This window comes from Labrus mixtus, chromosome 13 (assembly GCF_963584025.1).
Source record: "Labrus mixtus chromosome 13, fLabMix1.1, whole genome shotgun sequence".
In the NCBI taxonomy this organism is placed as follows: Eukaryota; Metazoa; Chordata; class Actinopteri; order Labriformes; family Labridae; genus Labrus; species Labrus mixtus.
The window spans coordinates 10,966,654-10,986,016 of NC_083624.1; the positions used below are offsets into that span (position 1 = coordinate 10,966,654).

The 19,363-nt window shown below is 47.0% G+C and overlaps 2 protein-coding genes across 6 annotated transcripts in view; one reads left to right on the forward strand and one right to left on the reverse strand.

Moving 5' to 3' along the window:
• Positions 1-14,190, forward strand: part of ankrd44 (ankyrin repeat domain 44) — a 32,758-nt gene extending 18,568 nt beyond the window's left edge. Inside the window, exons 9-28 of one of the 3 annotated variants that reach the window (XM_061053694.1) lie at positions 55-133; positions 736-850; positions 960-1,042; positions 3,402-3,510; positions 4,030-4,098; positions 4,946-5,086; positions 5,455-5,520; positions 5,797-5,908; positions 6,426-6,497; positions 6,665-6,866; positions 7,020-7,107; positions 7,193-7,310; positions 7,565-7,787; positions 8,235-8,322; positions 8,469-8,552; positions 8,667-8,812; positions 8,913-8,995; positions 9,202-9,284; positions 9,457-9,548; positions 10,443-14,190. In XM_061053694.1, coding sequence (XP_060909677.1) covers positions 55-133; positions 736-850; positions 960-1,042; positions 3,402-3,510; positions 4,030-4,098; positions 4,946-5,086; positions 5,455-5,520; positions 5,797-5,908; positions 6,426-6,497; positions 6,665-6,866; positions 7,020-7,107; positions 7,193-7,310; positions 7,565-7,787; positions 8,235-8,322; positions 8,469-8,552; positions 8,667-8,812; positions 8,913-8,995; positions 9,202-9,284; positions 9,457-9,548; positions 10,443-10,702 — 2,313 coding nt within the window. In that variant the 3' untranslated portion in view covers positions 10,703-14,190. The remainder of the gene's footprint in view (positions 1-54; positions 134-735; positions 851-959; positions 1,043-3,401; positions 3,511-4,029; positions 4,099-4,945; positions 5,087-5,454; positions 5,521-5,796; positions 5,909-6,425; positions 6,498-6,664; positions 6,867-7,019; positions 7,108-7,192; positions 7,311-7,564; positions 7,788-8,234; positions 8,323-8,468; positions 8,553-8,666; positions 8,813-8,912; positions 8,996-9,201; positions 9,285-9,456; positions 9,549-10,442) is intronic. The other 2 variants (XM_061053696.1, XM_061053695.1) reach the window with 2 other exon arrangements.
• A 654-nt stretch (positions 14,191-14,844) lies between these two features.
• The window catches only part of pikfyve (phosphoinositide kinase, FYVE finger containing), a 28,761-nt gene continuing 24,242 nt past the window's right edge, over positions 14,845-19,363 (reverse strand). For all 3 annotated transcript variants that reach the window (XM_061053690.1, XM_061053689.1, XM_061053691.1), the window contains 10 exons: positions 19,246-19,341; positions 19,079-19,159; positions 18,337-18,431; positions 18,190-18,249; positions 17,886-18,062; positions 17,055-17,158; positions 16,842-16,970; positions 16,329-16,590; positions 16,170-16,244; positions 14,845-15,418 (listed from right to left, as the gene is read on the reverse strand). In XM_061053690.1, the coding sequence (XP_060909673.1) occupies positions 15,303-15,418; positions 16,170-16,244; positions 16,329-16,590; positions 16,842-16,970; positions 17,055-17,158; positions 17,886-18,062; positions 18,190-18,249; positions 18,337-18,431; positions 19,079-19,159; positions 19,246-19,341 (1,195 nt within the window). In that variant the 3' untranslated portion in view covers positions 14,845-15,302. The remainder of the gene's footprint in view (positions 15,419-16,169; positions 16,245-16,328; positions 16,591-16,841; positions 16,971-17,054; positions 17,159-17,885; positions 18,063-18,189; positions 18,250-18,336; positions 18,432-19,078; positions 19,160-19,245; positions 19,342-19,363) is intronic.

A 19,363-nucleotide genomic window follows, 5' to 3' on the forward strand; every position in this document is an offset into this window, starting at 1 on the left:
TGTGGATTCAATATTTATCCTGTTACCTTCTTGTTTTCTGTTCGTTCTCCTCAGAGTCGGGATGGAAAGAGTCCTCTACACATGACCGCAGTTCATGGACGCTTCACTCGATCCCAGACCCTCATCCAGAACGGTGAGATGTCTTCCGACTCTTAAAGGAGCTATGACCCCTAGTGTTTAAAATGAGTACTGCAGTCCAAATTCTAAACATTGTAGAGATCTGTCCCCCCCGCCCCCTCCTCTCTAGAGTCGATGCTCATGCAGGTTGCCATGTGGTGGACACTGAAGCTTCAGTGTTTAGCCAGCTCTGCATCGGTCTGTAAACCTTTCTGCGTTCTAACCTCTCTCCATTTTTCAAAAGCATCTCCAATATTGATCCTAGTTTGAGCACGTTTCTGCTCGTGGAGCTTATTAGAAACATGCAGAGGCTTTTGAAGTCGGGTACAATCACTTCTATCTGAACCAGTTCTCTTGACCGCTTCCATCGCTGCAACACCTGTTGGTTTGACCTGATAACTGTTTGACCTTCTCTGGTCCAAACAAATCCAGAGCATTCAGGACCAGAATCTAAAGTTAGAAGGAGGACATACTGGCTGCTGCATTGTTGTCAGAGAAGCCAGCACTTCAACATAGCATGTTTCCTTAATGTCTGATCATATAGTAAGGTCACTTTATCATCTCAGTCACTACACATCTCACTGATTAGACCTTTACTAACTTCTGGTTTTACTTCAGGCGGTGAGATCGACAGTGTGGACAAAGACGGAAACACTCCTCTCCACATCGCTGCTCGTTACGGCCATGAACTCCTCATCAACACGCTCATCACCAGTGGAGCAGACTGCACGAGGTTTGTGTGTGCGCCTGTTTGAATTCAACTTGTGTTGAATTATTACTTTGACAAAGTTATGCAGAAAAATAAAAAGCGTACTGTTTCCTCTCTGCATCTCTCTCTGAAGACGAGGAGTCCACGGCATGTTCCCTCTGCACCTGGCAGCCATGAACGCTCACTCGGACTGCTGCAGGAAGCTGCTGTCCTCAGGTACCACTCCTTTACCTACCACCTCTACTCCAGATACTGTTGATAGACTACAACCTGTTGCTGGTTAAGTAGGTTTCTAGAACTAATAGAGTCAAATATCAAACAGTCGTGTCCATCTCTGAGTGTTGACTCAACAGTAGGGACATTTCTAGCCACGTGTCCACCAAGCAGTCGGGTTCAGTTCAGTACTGTCACATTTTTTGGCGTTTCCACCAATGCTCTGTACTATCCTACTTTTTGCTCCCCTTCTGTTGGAGTGCCAAGCGTACATTTGACCCTGAAGGGCGGAGCTAGACACGCTGCACTCTGTTGATTGGTCAAAAGAATGGTCACTCCCCGTTAGACAGCGGTAATAAAGGACACAAACAAAACGTGTTTAAATATGTGGGTTTCAGGAGAGTAAAGCAAGGCTTCTTTTGTGTTTATTATGTCTTTGAGCCCGAACCCACCAGAGACGCGTCGCTAGAAAAGCGCTCCCAGCTAGCTGGCTGCTAGGCGCTCTTCTCTGCTGCTGCATGACACATTTTTTCTAGCGGTTTCCGCGTCAGCCTCTCGAGCCCCTCCTTCTACTTTCTTAGCGATTAAGGGCACATGCACCTCAAACCAGTTAGCAACCAATATCGAATCTACTTTTCTTTAACTTGTATTGAGCTGCTGTAATGTGGGACGACTCGCAGAACGATCTAAATCAAACTCCAGAAAGAAGTGCCAAACAGAGGCGAGAAAACGTCCCAGACTCAGACGTCAACAAAAAGCAAGCAAAAAGCAGACAGCACCCTCTGCTGGATACAATGTGAATATTTGGATATATTTTTTTGTGAAATCGATTTAAATTGTCCATATTTGTATCAACTTTTCACTTGTTCTGCAAGTCCTGATAAGACGTCCTCTGAGCATTAACTCAGTCAGCTGTGTTTATTTTTCCGTCGATCTTCCTGTTAACACTTTGTAGATTTGTGCTGATTTAGAAACTCGTCTGTTTGGCAGCAACTTGATGAGATTGGAGTTTTTCCCTCTTTCTCCCATCGGTGCATTCGTCCACAGGCGTACACATTCAGCTCTGTCCAAATTCAAGTCACAATGTTCCTCGACAAAAAGGCCTCACTGCGTCTAATTACTGAGTGATGGGAACGCTCTCCCTCTGGACACGAGGGTTTTCTGCTGAATCCTCCTCTTCAGAGCTCCAGCGCCGGCTGTTGCTAACGTCTTGTTTGCAGCTGAAAAAGTTTCCTCGTTGCTTTTGTCCATGATGACATAATCTGTATTTCCACTCCTCCCTTGTATTTTTTCGTTGGTTTTCTCGAGAAGTTAGACCACTACAGAGGAGCCGGGTTTCTTAAACAAATGTGAAGTAGGAAAGGCAACAATCCTCTCTGGCTCCAGATCGCTTTAGATGGTTTTTAGAAAAAAAATGCAGGCGTGGAGCGGGCAGGATGAGTCTGTGCTCCTCATGTGGCTCTGCTGAGCGTCTGTAGGCCGACAACAAAGAAGTCATTTACATGTGTTTGAGTCTCCGTGCAGCTGCAGCCTTGTGTACGCTCTGGACTTTTGTTGTTTGCAGCCAAAGCTTTTTGAATTCGTTGCACTAAATCAGCAGCTGAAGAACTGCTAATGATTTAAAGGTGATTGGATGTTACAACACAGAGAAAACAAAAAGTTAAAGGAATCAGTCCCCAAAACATCGACCCTGAAAGAGCGTCCTTCACAAGTTGTTCTGTCTTTCTTTCAAGTCCCGTAGATTAGATTTTATGTTTTACACCAACATGTATCCTGATTTGAATGTCACATATTCTGCTAAATCCACTCTAACACTAACATGTGTCTCTAGTCTGTCTACAAACCCCCCAATGATGAGAAAAGTCCATCCTCTTCGTCTTTTCCCTGCTCCACTTTTTCAGAAAATGTGTGCTCAAACAGGCCGTTTGGAGAATTTCCCTTCATGTCATCACAAAGGGCAGTAACCCCTCCCCCAGGTGGGTGACACTCCCACAGCTAGGGTATGAGCTACCTGGACATACTAGTGAAAAGTAAGGATGTCTCCTGACAGAGACAGGTCTTGTCTTGACTTGACGTGTGAAAGCCCAACGATCCAGATTCAAACTGAGCTGCTTGCTGCTCTTTCCGTCTCCTATGTCGATCTTTATCCGATGTTTCTTTATTTCCTCATGACCTGATATGAACTCCTTCTCTGTTCGACTCAAAGCCAGCGCCCCTTTGTGTGCTCTCCTTCACCTTACCCCTGTCCGCACCTGTCACACTTACACCTGTCTTTCTCTCCTTCCTGTCTCTGTCTCCCTCTGTCTTTCTGCTGCTGTGTCTTGTCTGGCCTCCCTCCGTCTCCCTGCGCTGCCCTCTTCAGGTCGGAGGTTTAGCATAATGTGTAACGACTCGGTCCTGTCTGCAGGCTTCCAGATCGACACGCCGGACAGTCTGGGGAGGACCTGCCTGCACGCCGCTGCTGCTGGAGGGTAAGATATAAACACATGTATGGATGAGTCCGGTTTATTAAAGTGTCTTTTAGCGTTGTTTTCATTGTCTTGTTTGTCTACCTGAAAGCTCCACGACTAATAAGGAGGGGTAGTGAACACAAATTGAATCTTAAATCACTTTATTTGGAGGCAGAGCTGGAATTCAGGTCACCTCAAATCTTGATTTAATCACTCATTGCACAAGAAAACAGAGCATGCACAACCAGGGCAAGACGGATTATCACAAGAGGAGGTTTGGGAAATGTTCCCCTTTCACCTTCTTTTTGGAGAACCGGAGCGAGAGATAATCTGACTGCTCATTTCCCACTCTTAATTCTTCTTGATGACGACCTGCGGAGAACGTCCTCGCCTGTAGACGGTGTGGATGCAAACAAATAAGACTCTCATGTGAAGAAACCAGAATGATCCTTTTACCTTCTTATTATAAAAGAAATGAAGGTTCATTTAGTAACAGTGTGATTGTAAACGCTGTACTGACTGCTCCTCCTCCCTCTGCAGTAACGTGGAGTGTGTGAAGCTGCTCCTGAGCAGCGGAGGAGATCACAACAGGAGGGATAACTGCGGCAGGTAAGAACACACACACGTCGCTGTGCAGGTGTTGGTCATAATGTCAGCTGTTATGTCAGATTAGTACAACTAAGTATGCACACCTTCATCTAATGAGCAGGCAAACACAAAGTCTGAAGCACATTGTTGTCTGGAATAGCGCCGACTGTGCAGCGTGTTGCTTTAATAACTCGATGGGCGAAGCCAACAATGTTTGAGTTCTATTGTTCTGAGAAATGAGAACGTTTCAGGACGACGTAGAGAAAGAACAAAAAGGAAAGCAGTGGCGGTTCTCCCAAGTCCCTACAGTCTGAGCTACTGCCGCCCCCCCAAAAAAACAGCTGCCTTCCCTTTTGCGCGAAACATCTTCTGTTGACTTCCATTTACTCTATTTATCTTCAAATGAAGGAAGTGTTTCTCGATGTGTTCCCCATGGCGTCATAGTGGTGGCGCTCATGCACGTGCACACACAAGCTGATTGACAGGGAGCTTGTGATCGCCCTGGCGTTTGTTCATTCGCTCTGATTGATCAGCTGTAGCTCAGTCTGTAGGGACTCGGGTTGGGACTCGGATCAGGGGGACAGCATGACCATATTTATTTTATTTTTTAAATCTGACACTGCACCAGTGTGCCTTTATTTGAGAGGACAGTGGATAGAGTAGGAAACAGGGAGGGAGAGGGAGTGGGGAATGACATGCAGGAAAGGAACTACAGGTCGGATTTGAACCCAGGCCGCCCGCTTGGAGGATTTCAATCTAACGAGAGACCCTTCAGGAAAATGCAGAAACTCATGGAGTCAGTTCTTTTCTGTGTGCTGAAGGAAAAGCTCCCCTGACTCTCTCTCTCTCTCTCTCGTCTCGTCTTCAGGACTCCGCTCCACTACGCTGCAGCCAGCCGCCACTTTCAGTGTCTGGAGACTCTGGTTGCTTGTGGCACCGCCATCAACGCCACTGACCAGTGGGGGCGCTCTGCCCTGCACTACGCTGCTGCCTCAGACCTGGACAGGAGGTGAGTGTGTGGATCAGACCAGAGTTAAGAAACAAATAAATGAACTGCTCGGACTGAGCGTGAGGCGAGGAGAGGCGGTGGAAATCTGTTCACACTTCTTCTCTGGCGTAAATCAGTGTAGCTGTCTGCTGCTGCCGCATATAGAGAACCTGATAGTTCACACACCTCTCTGTTCCCATGGTAACCAGAGGTGATTCTGGGGTGATGAGAGTCAAACAAGGCCGACAGGATTAGAAGCCGCACAGTTCAGGATGCAGCGCGCACACACACACAGACCTCCAGTGGTTATCGACTGACCTTCCAATCTGGAGATGTCACTGCATGAAAAAGATGTTTTATCCGTTTTTTATCCCCCCCCCCCCCTGCAGGCGTCGTGTTGCACTGGAGCCGGAGAGTGAAGGAGTCCAGGCGGAGAGGGAGAAAGAGGCAGCGCTGTGAGTACACAGACATAGACATATGTGAAACAGCTGATTACAACAGTTTTATTTATTTTTATATTAAAGAAGAAAATCTCTCTGGGCGCCGTATAGCCTAGCGTTTGTGTCACACGCCCAAAGTACAGAGCCTGTAGTCCTGATCATGTTTCGATAAATAATCCTTTATTTTTCTTTTTAAATGTTCATTTCCTTTGTTTCTGTGCCTCAGGATTTCTCTCCAGCTGTAAGAATGTGAACTGGTTAATAAACTTTTTTCTTTTTTTGTTGCTCCAGATGTTTGGAGTTCCTGCTGCAGAGCGGAGCGACGGCGTCTCTGAAAGACAAACAGGGCTACAGTCCTGTTCACTACGCCGCAGCCTACGGACACAGGCACTGTCTGGAGCTGGTCAGTATGCACGCACACACACACACACACACACACACACACACACACACACACACACACACACACACACACACACACACACACACACACGCACGCAGATACACACAGATACACACACACACACACACACACACACACACACACACACACAGATACACACATACACACACTGATGCAGATACACACACACAAACTTACGCACACACACACACACACAGATACACAGATACACACACACACACAGATACACACATACATACACACACTGATGCAGATAAACACACACAAACTTACGCACACACATACACACGCAGATACACACACACACACACACACACACACAGGAAATAGTTGTTGGAAGCTTCAGGCGTTTTCTCTCTGCTCACCGTTCAAAGACGTTTGGAGAGACGTTCAAGTTTTGAGCTGATTTTTGTTCAAATGTTTCCCAGAATACTTTTGCATTAATTCATAAAAGCCCTTCTGCGTTCCTCATGTGTTCTGTCTTTTCGTCCTGCAGCTGCTGGACAGAGACGACAGCCACCATGACGACCCTGAAGCTCTGAACGCCCGGAGCCCGCTGCACCTCGCCGTGAGTCTCCTCCTTTAATCTGAGAGCTTCAGAAGAAAACAAGTCAATAAAAACATCAACAACAAACTGTTGAACTGTGAACTTTAACAGTTACAATAATCCTTACTGTGTGTGTGCGTGTGTGTGCGTGCGTGTGTGTGCGTGCGTGCGTGTGTGTGTGTGTGCAGGCGTATCACGGCCACGCTCAGGCTCTGGAGGTGCTGCTGCAGGGGGAGAGGGAGGTGGACCAGGGGGACGAGTCAGGGAGGACCCCTCTGGCCCTCGCTGCTCTCCGAGGACACACGGACTGCGTTCACACGCTCCTCGGTCAGGGGGCGTCGCCTCGCACCACAGACACCCAGCACGGACGCACACCCGTACACCTGGCAGGTGAGCTCGCTGTGTTTTTTTTTTTTACTCTTCCCGTTTCTCTGCATCTTCTAACTTCTTAACGGCTCTGAAGTTTCTGCAGCAGAATGTACTCTCTGATGTGTCACATAATCATCTGTTAATAAACGCCATGGCGCTCTCTGCCTCCTCCAGTGATGAACGGTCACACGACGTGCGTGCGCCTCCTGCTGGACGAATCGGAGGCTGCAGAGCTCGTAGACGCTGCGGACGCTCAGGGACAGTGAGTGCTCCTGCTCTTTGTGCTGCTTCCTGTTCTGTTCTCCTCTTTTCTTTTTCTGTTTCTCTGATGAGTTTTTCTTCTGCAGGACTCCTCTGATGCTGGCGGTGGCCGGAGGTCACGTGGACGCCGTGTCGCTGCTGCTGGAGCGTGAAGCAAATGTCAACGTGGCCAATAAACACGGTCTGACCGCGCTGCATCTCGGGGTGAGCGTTCAGCTGAATGAAAAGCTTCTTCACGTCCTTTTCAAGCGTCCTTTCGAATTTATCACATCATAACGGGTTAATTTACAAAATATTATTGTGAGAAAATAATATGAAGAAGAAGACAGAAATGTACAGGGCAGGTTTTGCACACGGGTTGTAATACAGAGTTCTTGATTTTAGACTCTTATCTTAAATGTCGTAAGTCTTCAAGCTGTGTGTTTATTTCACATATCTGTACCCGTGTCCTCCCTCAGCTGCTGTGTGGTCAGGAGGAGTGTATCCAGTGTCTGTTGGAGCAGGAAGCGTCCGTGTTGCTCGGAGACTCTCAAGGTCGCACAGCGATCCACCTGGCGGCGGCTCGAGGCCACGCCTCCTGGCTGAGCGAGCTGCTGTGCATAGCCTGCTCGGAGCCGCCGTCTCTGCCCCCGCTGAGAGACAACAGGGGGTACACGCCTCTCCACTGGGCCTGCTACTACGGTCAGTGACACACACACACACACACACACACACACACACACACACACACACACACCGTCAATCCCCATCTGTGTGGAGTTTGCATGTTCTCCCCGTGCGTGTGTGGGTTCTCTCCGGGTACTCCGGCTTCCTCCCACAGTCCAAAGGCATGCTCGCTAGGTTAACTGGTGACTCTAAATTGTCCGTAGGTGTGAATGTGAGTGTGGCTGGTTGTCTGTCTCTTTATGTCAGCCCTGTGATTGGCTGGTGAACAGTCCAGGGTGTTACCCCGCCTCTTACCCAATGACAGCTGGTATTGGCTCACGACCCTGTGACCCCAAACGGGAAAAGCGGTTTAGATGATGGATGGATGACAACAAAAAGAAGCAATAACTCTTCTTTGTGCAGTCAAATAATAAAATGTGTGTGTGTGTGTGTGTGTGTGTGTGTGTGTGTGTGTGTGTGCAGGTCATGAGGGGTGTGTGGAGGTGCTGCTGGAGCAGAAAGGATGTCGATGTATTGACGGGAATCCATTCACGCCTCTGCACTGTGCTGTGTGAGTAACAAACGCTTGATTACGATTATTGACGGGTTTTCACTGAAAACAGAAAAACTTTAAATAGTGTGAAACTAAAAACAGGCTCGTTGTTGACGGATTTCTTCCTTTTGTGAGCCTGTTGCTGTTTGTGTCTGTTCCTTCAGCGTGAACGATCACGAGCCGTGTGCGTCCCTTCTGCTGGAGGCCATGGGCTCAGACATCACCGGCTGTAAAGACTCAAAGGACAGGTAAGACGTTTGAGTGCAGTCTGAGTGTCGCAGCTGGGGGGGCGCTGAAGCATTATCTGTGTTTACCTTTAAAAAAAAACGCCTTATCTTCATCCCTCGTCTTCTCACCCGCAGGACTCCTCTTCACGCTGCAGCGTTCGCGGGCCACGTCGACTGTGTCCAGCTGCTCCTCTCCCATGACGCACCTGTGGACGCTGTAGACCAATCGGGTCGCACTGCCCTGATGATGGCGGCAGAGAAAGGCAGAGCGGGAGCCCTCGGTACAGACATTTGTTTGATTCACTTTGTGACTTTTTTTTTTTTTTTTTTTTTTTTTGAGTTTGTGGATTTGGCTCTGATTATTGTGTGTCGCTTCCCCAGAGGTGCTGTTGAGCAGCGCCAACGCCAACTTCAGTCTGACAGACAAAGACGGAAACACCGCCCTGCATCTAGCCTGCAGTACTGTAAGTGTCCACATGAGGGCTCCACTCTCCGTCCTCTTAATGAATTAACCTCTACCTGGAGATGTTATCATAGCTTCATTTATTCAGGACGTTTGTAATGGTCACTTCAGACGTGAAATTAATTTTGTGGCCAGTAGGGGGCAGCAGAAACACGTGACCTTTGTCTCAGCTCAGAGAGATTAATCTGACCCGACTTCTTCTTCTAGGGAAAGGAGGAATGTGTGATGATGATCCTGGAGAAGCTTTCTGACACGGCGCTCATTAATGCGACAAATACAGCGCTGCAAACGTAAGTCTCTAAAACCTCCCGCCGTAACGAAATCCACAGAATCTGAAACCGACAGACCAGCTGAGAAAGTTAAGCAGGCTGAGGTTCAGGAGAGGGAAGGGAGACGGAGGAGGAGATGCAGTTGTCATAGCCTATTTTGATAAACCCGTCTGCCTGTCTGTCTCTCCGTCAGTCCTCTCCACCTGGCGGCTCGCAGCGGTCTGAAGAAGGCGGTCCAGGAGCTTCTGTCTCGGGGAGCAAACGTTCAGACGGTGGATGAGAACGGTGGGTGAAGCTGGTCTCCTTCAGGTCGGAGCTGCTGCACGCTGCTGGTCATTGTGCAGCATCAATGTTTTTATAAGTCACAGCATGAACGAGGTGTTGTCGAGTGACGTTTCAGTGTGTGCTATCTTTATTTCTTAAAAGCGGGTTCCCACTGTTGCCGTGGCAACCCGGGGAACATAAATAGTTTTGTTCCCCCGGGTTGCTAGGGGACGCGGGGAACAAAAGCTGAATCTTTGCGATGAACTGAAAACGAGCAAAAATCTGATGTTTACCAATAAGAGGTCAAAGGTTAACCTCCGCGGTGGGAACCCTGATTTAAACTGGACTGCTTGTTTGCTTGTCATTGGCCCTTTCCTCCAGACCGCCGCTTCAAGCCGCAATATCTACGCCCCTGCTGTGTGTCTCCTTCAGTCTGAAAGTCGCGGCGCCGTAATGGGGGGGACGAAGTGATCCCCCCTCTGAGATGAGACGTTTTCATAGAAGCCAGCAGAGGGGAGCGCGGCCCTGTGTGTGTGTGTGTGTGTGTGTGTGTGTGTGTGTGTGTGTGTGTGTGTGCATGTCTGACTGTGTGTGTATGTGGAGCTCCCGCTGTGCCGTGCTCTCTCGCACTTCAGAAACGAATCAGTATGAATGTTCAAAGATGTGATGACGGCTGAGTTTAGTCCCAGCAGTCTGAAAAGGGCTTTAGATGTTTGTTACCTGTGGACGTCTCTGTGCTCTCTGTGTCCCCCCCCCCCCTCCATGTTGTGGACTGTCAGCTGGCTGAACTCTAACTGAATGCTGCTCCATCCCTCCTCTGTCTCCTGCTTCGCCTTCCTGCTTCCTCCACGTCCTCGTCTCGCCCTCCTCCTCCTCCTCCTCCTCCTCCTCTCTCTCTCTCTCTCTCTCTCTCAGGTCTGACGCCTGCTCTAGCTTGCGCTCCTAGCAGAGAGGTGGCTGACTGTCTGGCTCTCATACTGGCTACCATGATGCCTTTCTGCTCCCCTTGCAGCTCCGGGGCCCCCTCCCCAGGCGCCCTGCTGAGGCAGCTGCCCCACCAGGGGGGGAAAGGCCCGAGCAGCGGCCCCAGGGCGCCACGCAGCCCCAGGAACCCCTCCGGACCCTCCAGCGAGGGAACAACGGAGAACGACTCGGAGGACTCAGAGACTTTCTGACGCCTGCAAACCGACTCTCTACCCTCCTACCTGAAGATGTGCACCTGAACTCTTGACCCCTCCCTCCAGGATATGATGCAGTTTTTTAACGTGTGCTCTTCAGCGAGGAGGGTAGAGACTTGGTTCGGATGTTTTCTGCTCTTCATGCGGGGAGAATTGTACAGAGCCGCTCCCTCTTAGTGCCCTTTTTGTTCCAGAAACACTGAGCTGATGAACTGACTGAATCCTGCAGCTGAACAAGTCGCTCCACAAAGACGTAGAAGGAGGTTTTAGATCTGGATCGAGGAGATTGCGGTCCGGGTCTGCATGCTTGTCACACCACGGTTTGTTCCTCCTCCTCACGGGTGCTTAAATCCAAACCGACCTCGGTACTTCAGCCTCTGCTCGCCTCAGAGACTCGTTTTGTCTTAAAAAGAAGAAGCCATTTTTAACTGTTTGTATGAAATGAAGTAGAAAATGAAGAAAGTTTAGATGTGATTTTAACCTTTTTATGATTTTGGCTTGTTGTTGTACCAAATATTTGACTTCCACACAAAAAAACAAACATGAACCGAAGGAGACAGGTACTAAGAGCTGTTGTTTTGACAACTGAAGCACAAATTAAAACTTTGCTTTGAGTTTTTATGAGCTGGAATGTGAAGTGTGCATCGTTTGATCGGGATGTTTAGTAGTTTAAATATTTTCACTTGCGAGGTTAAGACGACGGGAACGTCTCAACTCCCTCATTTGGCCGAAGAGAAACTCAGGAAAAACAAACATTTCCAAAGAAAGAGCGGCACAAGAGCTCATTCTTTCTTATTTGCATTTGTTGATTTTACAGGGGTTACTGCCCTTTGTGATGTCACGAAGGGAAAATCTCCAAACGACCTGTTTGAGCACACATTTTCAGAAAAGTGGAGCAGGCAAAAGACGGAGAGGATGAACTTTTCTCATCATTGGGCGGTTTGTAGACAGACTAGAGACACATGTTAGAGAAACATGGTGAAGTGTGTTTTACATCATATGTGACCTTTGACCTTTTCAATCTGGGTACAGTAATCAACCTTTTATTCATCTTAAATTCATTGCTCTTGTCCTGGACAATATGAGAGTTCCCTGAAGATAATCTCTGAGCATCTCCTCCCTCTTATTACTATAATTGTTAAACTTTCATGGCCGACAGAAACACATAAATAAATTGATTTCCACACCGCCAATAAAACGAAGGAATCTCGCAGCGATCAAATGAGGGGATTGAGACATACCCACGGATGAAAACAGGGTTTGTGCAGACGAGAATAAAATCTGAGATTTTTTTAGCATTTTCATGTTTGTTAGCCAGAAACGCCTCCTACAGGCGTCTCCTCCTCCTCCTCCTCCTCCCTGTAACCAGAACTTTTCCATCTGGATGTTTCTAAAAGTTGAATCAATCAAAAGTTTAAAACTCAGATGATTCTCCAACAGCGCTCAAAGATTTCTACACACCTCCCTCAGCGCTCCTCGGTTCACTGAGGTATTTATGATCTCTGACATGATGGTACAAATACTGCCAGCACTTCTCAACCTCTTCTCTGCTCCTACTGCTCCTCTTCCTCCACTTCCTCGTCCACCTCCTCCTCCTCTTCCTCCTCCTCCTCCTCTCGTCTGTCCGTCTACCTACCAGCTACGTGCCATTGTCTTAAACGTGTCCAGTGCCTTGATGTCATTAATTTTAGGATTTTCATATTTTGATCATTTAAAGGATCAGCTCGCCGTAAACACAAAAAAAAAAAAAATCTGTGGATGCTTTATGTGTCCAGTTTTTTAAGATTTTCCGCTCTAACTCCGAACAATTTATACAAAATTGCCTTAACTGAGATTTAGAAACAATGTCTTTAATAATCAGCTGGGTAAATTTTATTAAACATAAAAAAAGACTTGCATTTTAATTTTCTTGGATGTCATTCAGTAAATCATTCTTCACGTGTGGAGATGAAGATGACTTTGTTTTTTAATCTTTAATCAGTTCGAGCTTCAGTAACTTTTGACCTGGGAGCAGAAATCTGGACGACTCCATCCTGTGTGTTCGACCCAGCGACTGCTCGATAAGACGTATTTTTTTTTTATTGGCGTTTGGTCGAGCTGGTTCTTTAATATCTGCCGCATTACGCAGACAGTTTTGTTCCACTGAATGACAAAGTTTGAGAGATGAATATGCAGATTGAATTTGTAATGAAATGATGTCTCACTCCTCCGTTTTCTCTCCTGCACGTTCGGTGAACTTCTGAATATTTTCTTGTCGACACTTCACATGAAAAGACTAAAAACCAGCAGAGTGTTAGTCCATGTCGGTACGTTGCAGTCCGTCTGGCTGTTAAATCGAGGTCCCACTCAAACACAGATCAGAAAGTGCTCGTTTGACGTCTTTAAAAAGTGATTTATTCCCCTTAGACAGCTGGGAACTGTAGTCTTTTACAAATGTCTCGTGTCAGATATTTTTAGATTTATTCACCAAACAGCATTTCGTTTCATATGAATTACAACAAGCATCATCACTCTCAAGAGTGCGGTGATGCTCATGCTCAGTTAGCTTACAGTAGTGTTTGATAACTGCATAATGAGGGATGAACTCAATGTATGTGTGTTTCAATATCTATCTCAACGGATCAAAGATCTAGGAAAATTTAAGTGATGCCAAATTGTTTTACTTACTTGAACAGATCATAAGTGGGGATAAAAGGGTAAAAAAATTAAATAAATATGCGTGAGTTTGCACACAAACGTGATGTCACAAGTCAGTGCTCCAGTTGGGCCAAACCAGTTAGAAAAGTCTGGACACGCCCACTCCTGTTATGACAAAGCAAAACGACACATAAACCAGTTTAACACCGAGGCTCATCGACGTGTTTTTATAATCTCTGGAAAGAAATTAAGCTCAGCTGTTTTTTTTCGTCTTTTCATGAGATTTTTCAAACAATAAGAAAATACCAGAAACTCTCCGGACTGACCCTTTAATAATGTGTGTGTGTGTGTGAGAGTGTGTGTGTGTGTGTGTGTTGTTTAGGTACTGATTGCTTTTGTATATAATGTTGAAGTAAAGCTTTGTATGAAATTAAATCATCTACATCACAACACCACGTTTGAACTCGCAGGGTGAAAAATGCTCTGATGAGATTTGTTGATGAAATAAGAAGAATTGGTGTTTATTGATGATTTGTCGTCTAAATTCTAAACCCTGTTAGCTGCCATTAGATTCATCCGGAGATGTAAGCACACACGTTGTTAGCGAGCACCACCTCCTTCTGAAGGTCTGCAGAGACTAAATCTGTCCGACAGTATTATTATTATTATTTTATTTTTATTTCAAATCGAACAGAAAATGATCGTCACCAGTCCTGACAATCGCTGCGTCAGGTGTCTGATGATTTTCACTCCAGTTCCTGATGCAGTGCGACATGCTGACGGCTGATTTTCAGCTTCCCTTTGTTTTATATGAAATGTACAATAAATAAAACATCTGTTTGAAGCTACTTCTTCTTTCTCTTTTATTCCCACTGAACCCAAGCAGTAACCTCCGGTCTCCGATGCTGAAGTGTAAAATCCTGCAGTTCCTCGAGTGTCCACTAGAGGCTGGCTGCAGAAGCACAGGAAGTCACATACACACCCATTCTAAAAAGTCTGTTTTTACAGCAGAGATTAACATGTTTACAGCCTGGTTCAAAAAACCAAATAGGTCTGATTAGTTCGTCTCGATCGACACACACTGTACGAAGAATTCACCTGGAGCTAGTGTGAGGGTGGTGACGTTTACTCCCTGTGATCGCTGCACGACCATAGGCTGTCTGCACTTTTTCTTTTAGATTTATTTTTGGGCTTTTGATGCCTTTATTTAGAAAAGGATGGAGGATAGAGTCTGAAATCGGCGAGAGAGAGAGTGAGGAACGACTTGCAGGAAAGGAGCCACAGGTCAGACTCGAACCAAAGCCGCCCGCTTCAGGACTGTATCCTCTGTACGTGGGGCGTGCAAAGTAACCACAAGGTCACTAGCGCCCAAAGTCTGCACATTAGAGAAGCTGAAAACGACTTACAATTATCTCTCTGATTGATAAAGTGTCTCGGACCGTTTTCTTCGGATCAGCCTCTTTAAGAATAATAAATAAATAAATAAAACCACCAAAGACGTGTTCGCTCTGACAAATCAGCATTAATAATCTTTTTAATACTTTCATAATCTCTGTACATTTACAAACTTTAAATTACACAGATGAGTTTGTTTACCAAACTACGACCGATAATGTTTTCAGTCGCTCCTCTTGAAACAGGCGGACTGATGGCACTATTAAAAGGAAATAAAAATCCAAAGGGGGGGGGGGGGGGGGTCGAATTATAATCGGATCATCCTGCATTAAGACACCCCCCCCCCCCGCCCGGGTTAAAACGAATCTACGTCGTGTTAGAAGTCAGCAGCTGCAGGTCGGAGCTGCTGTGTGGAATGATTCTGTACTCATGCTTCACGAGTGTGTGCTTGTTGGTCCAAACCCGGAAACTGAAATCGCTGCTGAGAGAGTCAGACAGGGAGTGTGTTTCTGTTTTGGTTGTCTCTGCACGTGGACCTTTGACCTTTGAGCCTTGAACGCACCGCTCAGCAGTTGATGCCCAGGCCGGTCCAGTGATCCGGTACCATCAGGAAGTATTTGTCCATGGCCTCGCAGAATCGAGCTCTGTACAGCTCCGGGGAGACCACGGTGGGCATCTTCCCTACACGACCAAAAACACACAACACGCTTTAGAAACAGGAAACAGCGTTTTTTAAAGAAATCAGAACATCAAAGTAAGTCGAACCAGCAGGCAGACGTTATCAGAAGATTTTGATGTAGTACCCCTCTGTAGTGCCACTATCTCTTGTATATAAATACGCCGTTCTTTTCTCGTTGTGTCTCGTGTATAAGGTCGCTTTCACAGATGAAGTCCAGTGGACTCGCTGCGATTCAGCGGTCAAGTTGTAACATTGGTGGATTTTTCATTTGGTTCATTTTGCTTTCACGCACCAAAAGCCTGTCACATGTTTTGTACTGCAGCCACCGGCCACTAGGGGGCTGTAGCTCCGGTCAGTGGTTACTGCTCTCCAGCCTAATGCTGAACTATGACCCCGAGGTAAACGGCCAAATTTAACCCACAATGCACTGCTGTTTGGTTCACTTCCCTTGTTCGGCTTGGATCGCGTTCTCAACTACTAAAAACTGAACTCTGGTGCACTTGGAAGCAAACCATGACCCCCGTTTTCAGGCTGACCAGCGTTCAGATCTTTGGTCCACACTAGAGTCCGTTTGAGGGTTCACACCAAACCGAACCAAACAAACTATCCCACAAAGAGCACCAGAGTTTGTCACAAACGGAGAAAATGGCGTTGTCGGTGTTAATGCACCCTAAGTGAATTAAAATAACATGACTCTTTTACAAGTGAGTGAAAGTGGGCTAAAACGTGCGTTGTAAACAGGAAGCGTGTTACCTTGACCTCCCAGGATTCCAGTGGATTTGACAACCATCTCCAGTCTCTTGTCCCAGGTAAACGTCCGGATATAATCTTCAAGGGAGAGGAGAGACAGAACTTACAGAAAGTGTATAAAACATTGAATTAAAACAGGTGATACTTCAGACGCTCCCTCACCTATGATCCCGACCACCAGCTGGTCGGTGGCGTCGTCCCGCCCCACCAGCAGCGAGTAGTCGATGATGAGGTGGCTGGACAGGAAGTAGGCGTCGCTGTGGATGGCGGCCCGCAGGATGGCCTTACAGTGGGAGCGGATGTAGAGCGGATTGTCGTGGATCAGCTTCAGGAGGTTCTCGTCCAGCAGGACCACCTCACAGCTCTCCTTCCCCGAGTCGGTCTTCACGTTCCGGTTTCTCAGGGAGCCTTTCAGGTCAAACACCTGCAGAGAGAAGGCGCGCACACACACACACACACACGTGAGGACAGCACAGGTAGTCTGAAGGTGCAAATACAATGTGGTACTAAAGCACCTATTCCTGCTTCTAGAGTGAACTGAACCTGACTGTAAAGGGCGGGGCGTTGTAATCAAACCCGGGCGGCTGCATCAACGCCTTAACTACTTCATGATTGAAGGTTAATAATCAGAATGATCTGCTAGGCCATCTGCGCCCCTCTGTCAGTGAGTTTTACCTGAGCCATCTTGCGTCCATAGAAAAGGTTTTCCATGACGAGCAGGTCCAGTTTCTTCTCCGTGTTGTTCTGAGAGTTCTTGTACCCGATCCTGTAGACGCCCAGGATCTTGGCGAGCGCGGTTGGCCTCTGTGGAACCAAACGAGTCTTTGGTCACTTAAACATGCCTGCTGTAATATTTAAGTATATTTAAATTCACTTCGGGGTTCACACCTTTTGCTGCACAGCTCCGGTGATGTAAGTGAAGTAGTGAGGAGCGAAGTCCAGGAAGGACTGGACCTCCAGCCTGGGCATCTGCTTCAGGATGAACCGGTCGTCTGACAGGAGGACGAGGACAGAAACAGTACACGTTGTTAAAGATTAATATCTGTATTTAAAACGTTTTCAAACCATCTTAAATGTATACAGAATATTAGGATTTTTAGCCATCACTGTGTTGAGGTTTATCTTTTGAATAATGATCCACTCGCTTCATGTTGTTCTTAATGAGTCGTTTTAAACCAAAACCATATTTAGGTTATTTTAGCAGATACAGAAATGTTTCTCGAAGAGGAGATATTGCACCGTTAGGCCCTGTGTCCACCTGGTGTTTTTTCTGGGCAGAAAAGCGCTGGCTGTGCGCTCGCTTGCATGAAGCGTCTGCACGTCCGTCCTCTCTCAATGGCAACAGTCTGTTGACAACGCCCGCTCTATGACCGACACCGCTCCGTCACTTTTTACTGCATGTTTTATATTTGAGACCGTTTATTTCCCGATCAGACGCAGATCGAGGAGGATGTGGGTACAAGACACGATCTGTAGGCGGCAAAAACTACGGGGAATATCATACATCTGGAAAAGAGCGCCGGTGACGTCAACAGCGCCTTTCTGAAAAGTTGAAAGATTTTCAACTTGAGTGCCCAGAGCGCTTTCTGCTGCAAAAGCTGCTGCCGCTCAGAAAAGAACGGCAGGTGGAGACGAGGCCTTATGAAGGTAAAGTGGTTCCCGCTGCCGTCCAACTGTGACTCTGCTATTGGCTGTAGTACTTAGTAGACTTTCTGTTACCTTCTGTTGCGTAGAACACAGCTCCAGATTTCCCTCCTCGAGCCTGCCAGTTGACACAGTGCGACAGCGAGCGGATGAAATCCTCCTCAGGACTCTCCATGATCTCCTCACGCATCTTGTGAAACTCCTCGGCGTAGTAGATCCGACAGTAAAACTTGGCGTTGGCGTCGGAGAACTCTACACAGGCAGCAAAAGACGAGGTCACTTTTAACACAGTTTCTATCCTTTTACTGAAGAACTTAAAGAAGAAGACACCACGGTCCAGAGTTTGAGGGTATAAAGGATCTGAGAGAGACAGACTCACGTAGCTCGATGTGTGGATTCAGAGTCTGTTTCTTCTGTTTGTCTCCTACGTCTGCATCCTCTGCACAAAAACAAGCATGTCACCTCAACCTTTTATCAAAATGGTTCAAATAAAGTCCATTAAATAATCTGAAGTTTGGGCGCTCACTGAGGGGATCGACGTCCAGGCTGTTCCGGTTCTGCTGTGACGAGGTGGACTCGCTGGGTCTGGCTGGGCTGCTTTTAGCTCGACTCTCTGAACCACTGAAGAGGAAATAACAAATGTGTAGTTTAACAGACATCATGTCAGCTCTCCCTGCTTATTAAACATTTGACTTCATTTAATTTGAGCAGCTAAAGGGGTTTTGAAGGGGAACTCTTAAAGACCCTGAATCAGGGATGGGCAACTTTGGTCACAGCAAGGGCCACATTCATTTAATCCTGACTGCCAGAGGGCCAAATTGTAGAATACTAAAACGATAACAGTCAATTATATCTCAAATTTAACTCAACAAATACCAGTGTTCAAATATTATTATGGACATATTTCTGGTTTTCATGATTTCATGGCAGATTTTTTCATGTTCTCTTCATGTTTCCAATTAATTGACATGTAAAAATTGACCTGAGGGCCACGTTTAAAATGGTAAATGGACTTGAGCTTATATAGCACCCATTCACACCCTTTCACACATAGTGGTCGCTATGTAGTATCAGCCATCAGAAGTAACTAATCCCATTCATACACCACCACCGAAGGAGCACGTCAACACATCGCACATGTTGCCCAGCTGGGGATCGAACCCTCGACCTTCCGGTTGACCAACTGAGCCACAGCCGCCCGTTTAGGGTTGATGGGGGGCCGCCAGTTGCCCACCCCTGCCCTGAACCCTCACAGGAGTCCTGCGTACCTGACACCCTGCGGAGCCTCGTCCCCGCCTGTGTGCGACACCTTGGACAGATCATCCAGCGAGGTTTTATACTCCTTACAGCTGGAAGACACAATGGCATCGTGTTTTTATTTAGCATTTAGAGGAGTGCTGAGAGGAGACGGAGATGACATGAGCGGAGTCTTCACCTGAGAGCGAAGGCGATGATGGAGCTCGGCTCTTTCTCACACACCGCGATGGGAACTCGCTCGTGTTCGTACATCAGGTAGTGTTTGTCCGGCTCGCTGTCGACACGAGATGCACGAG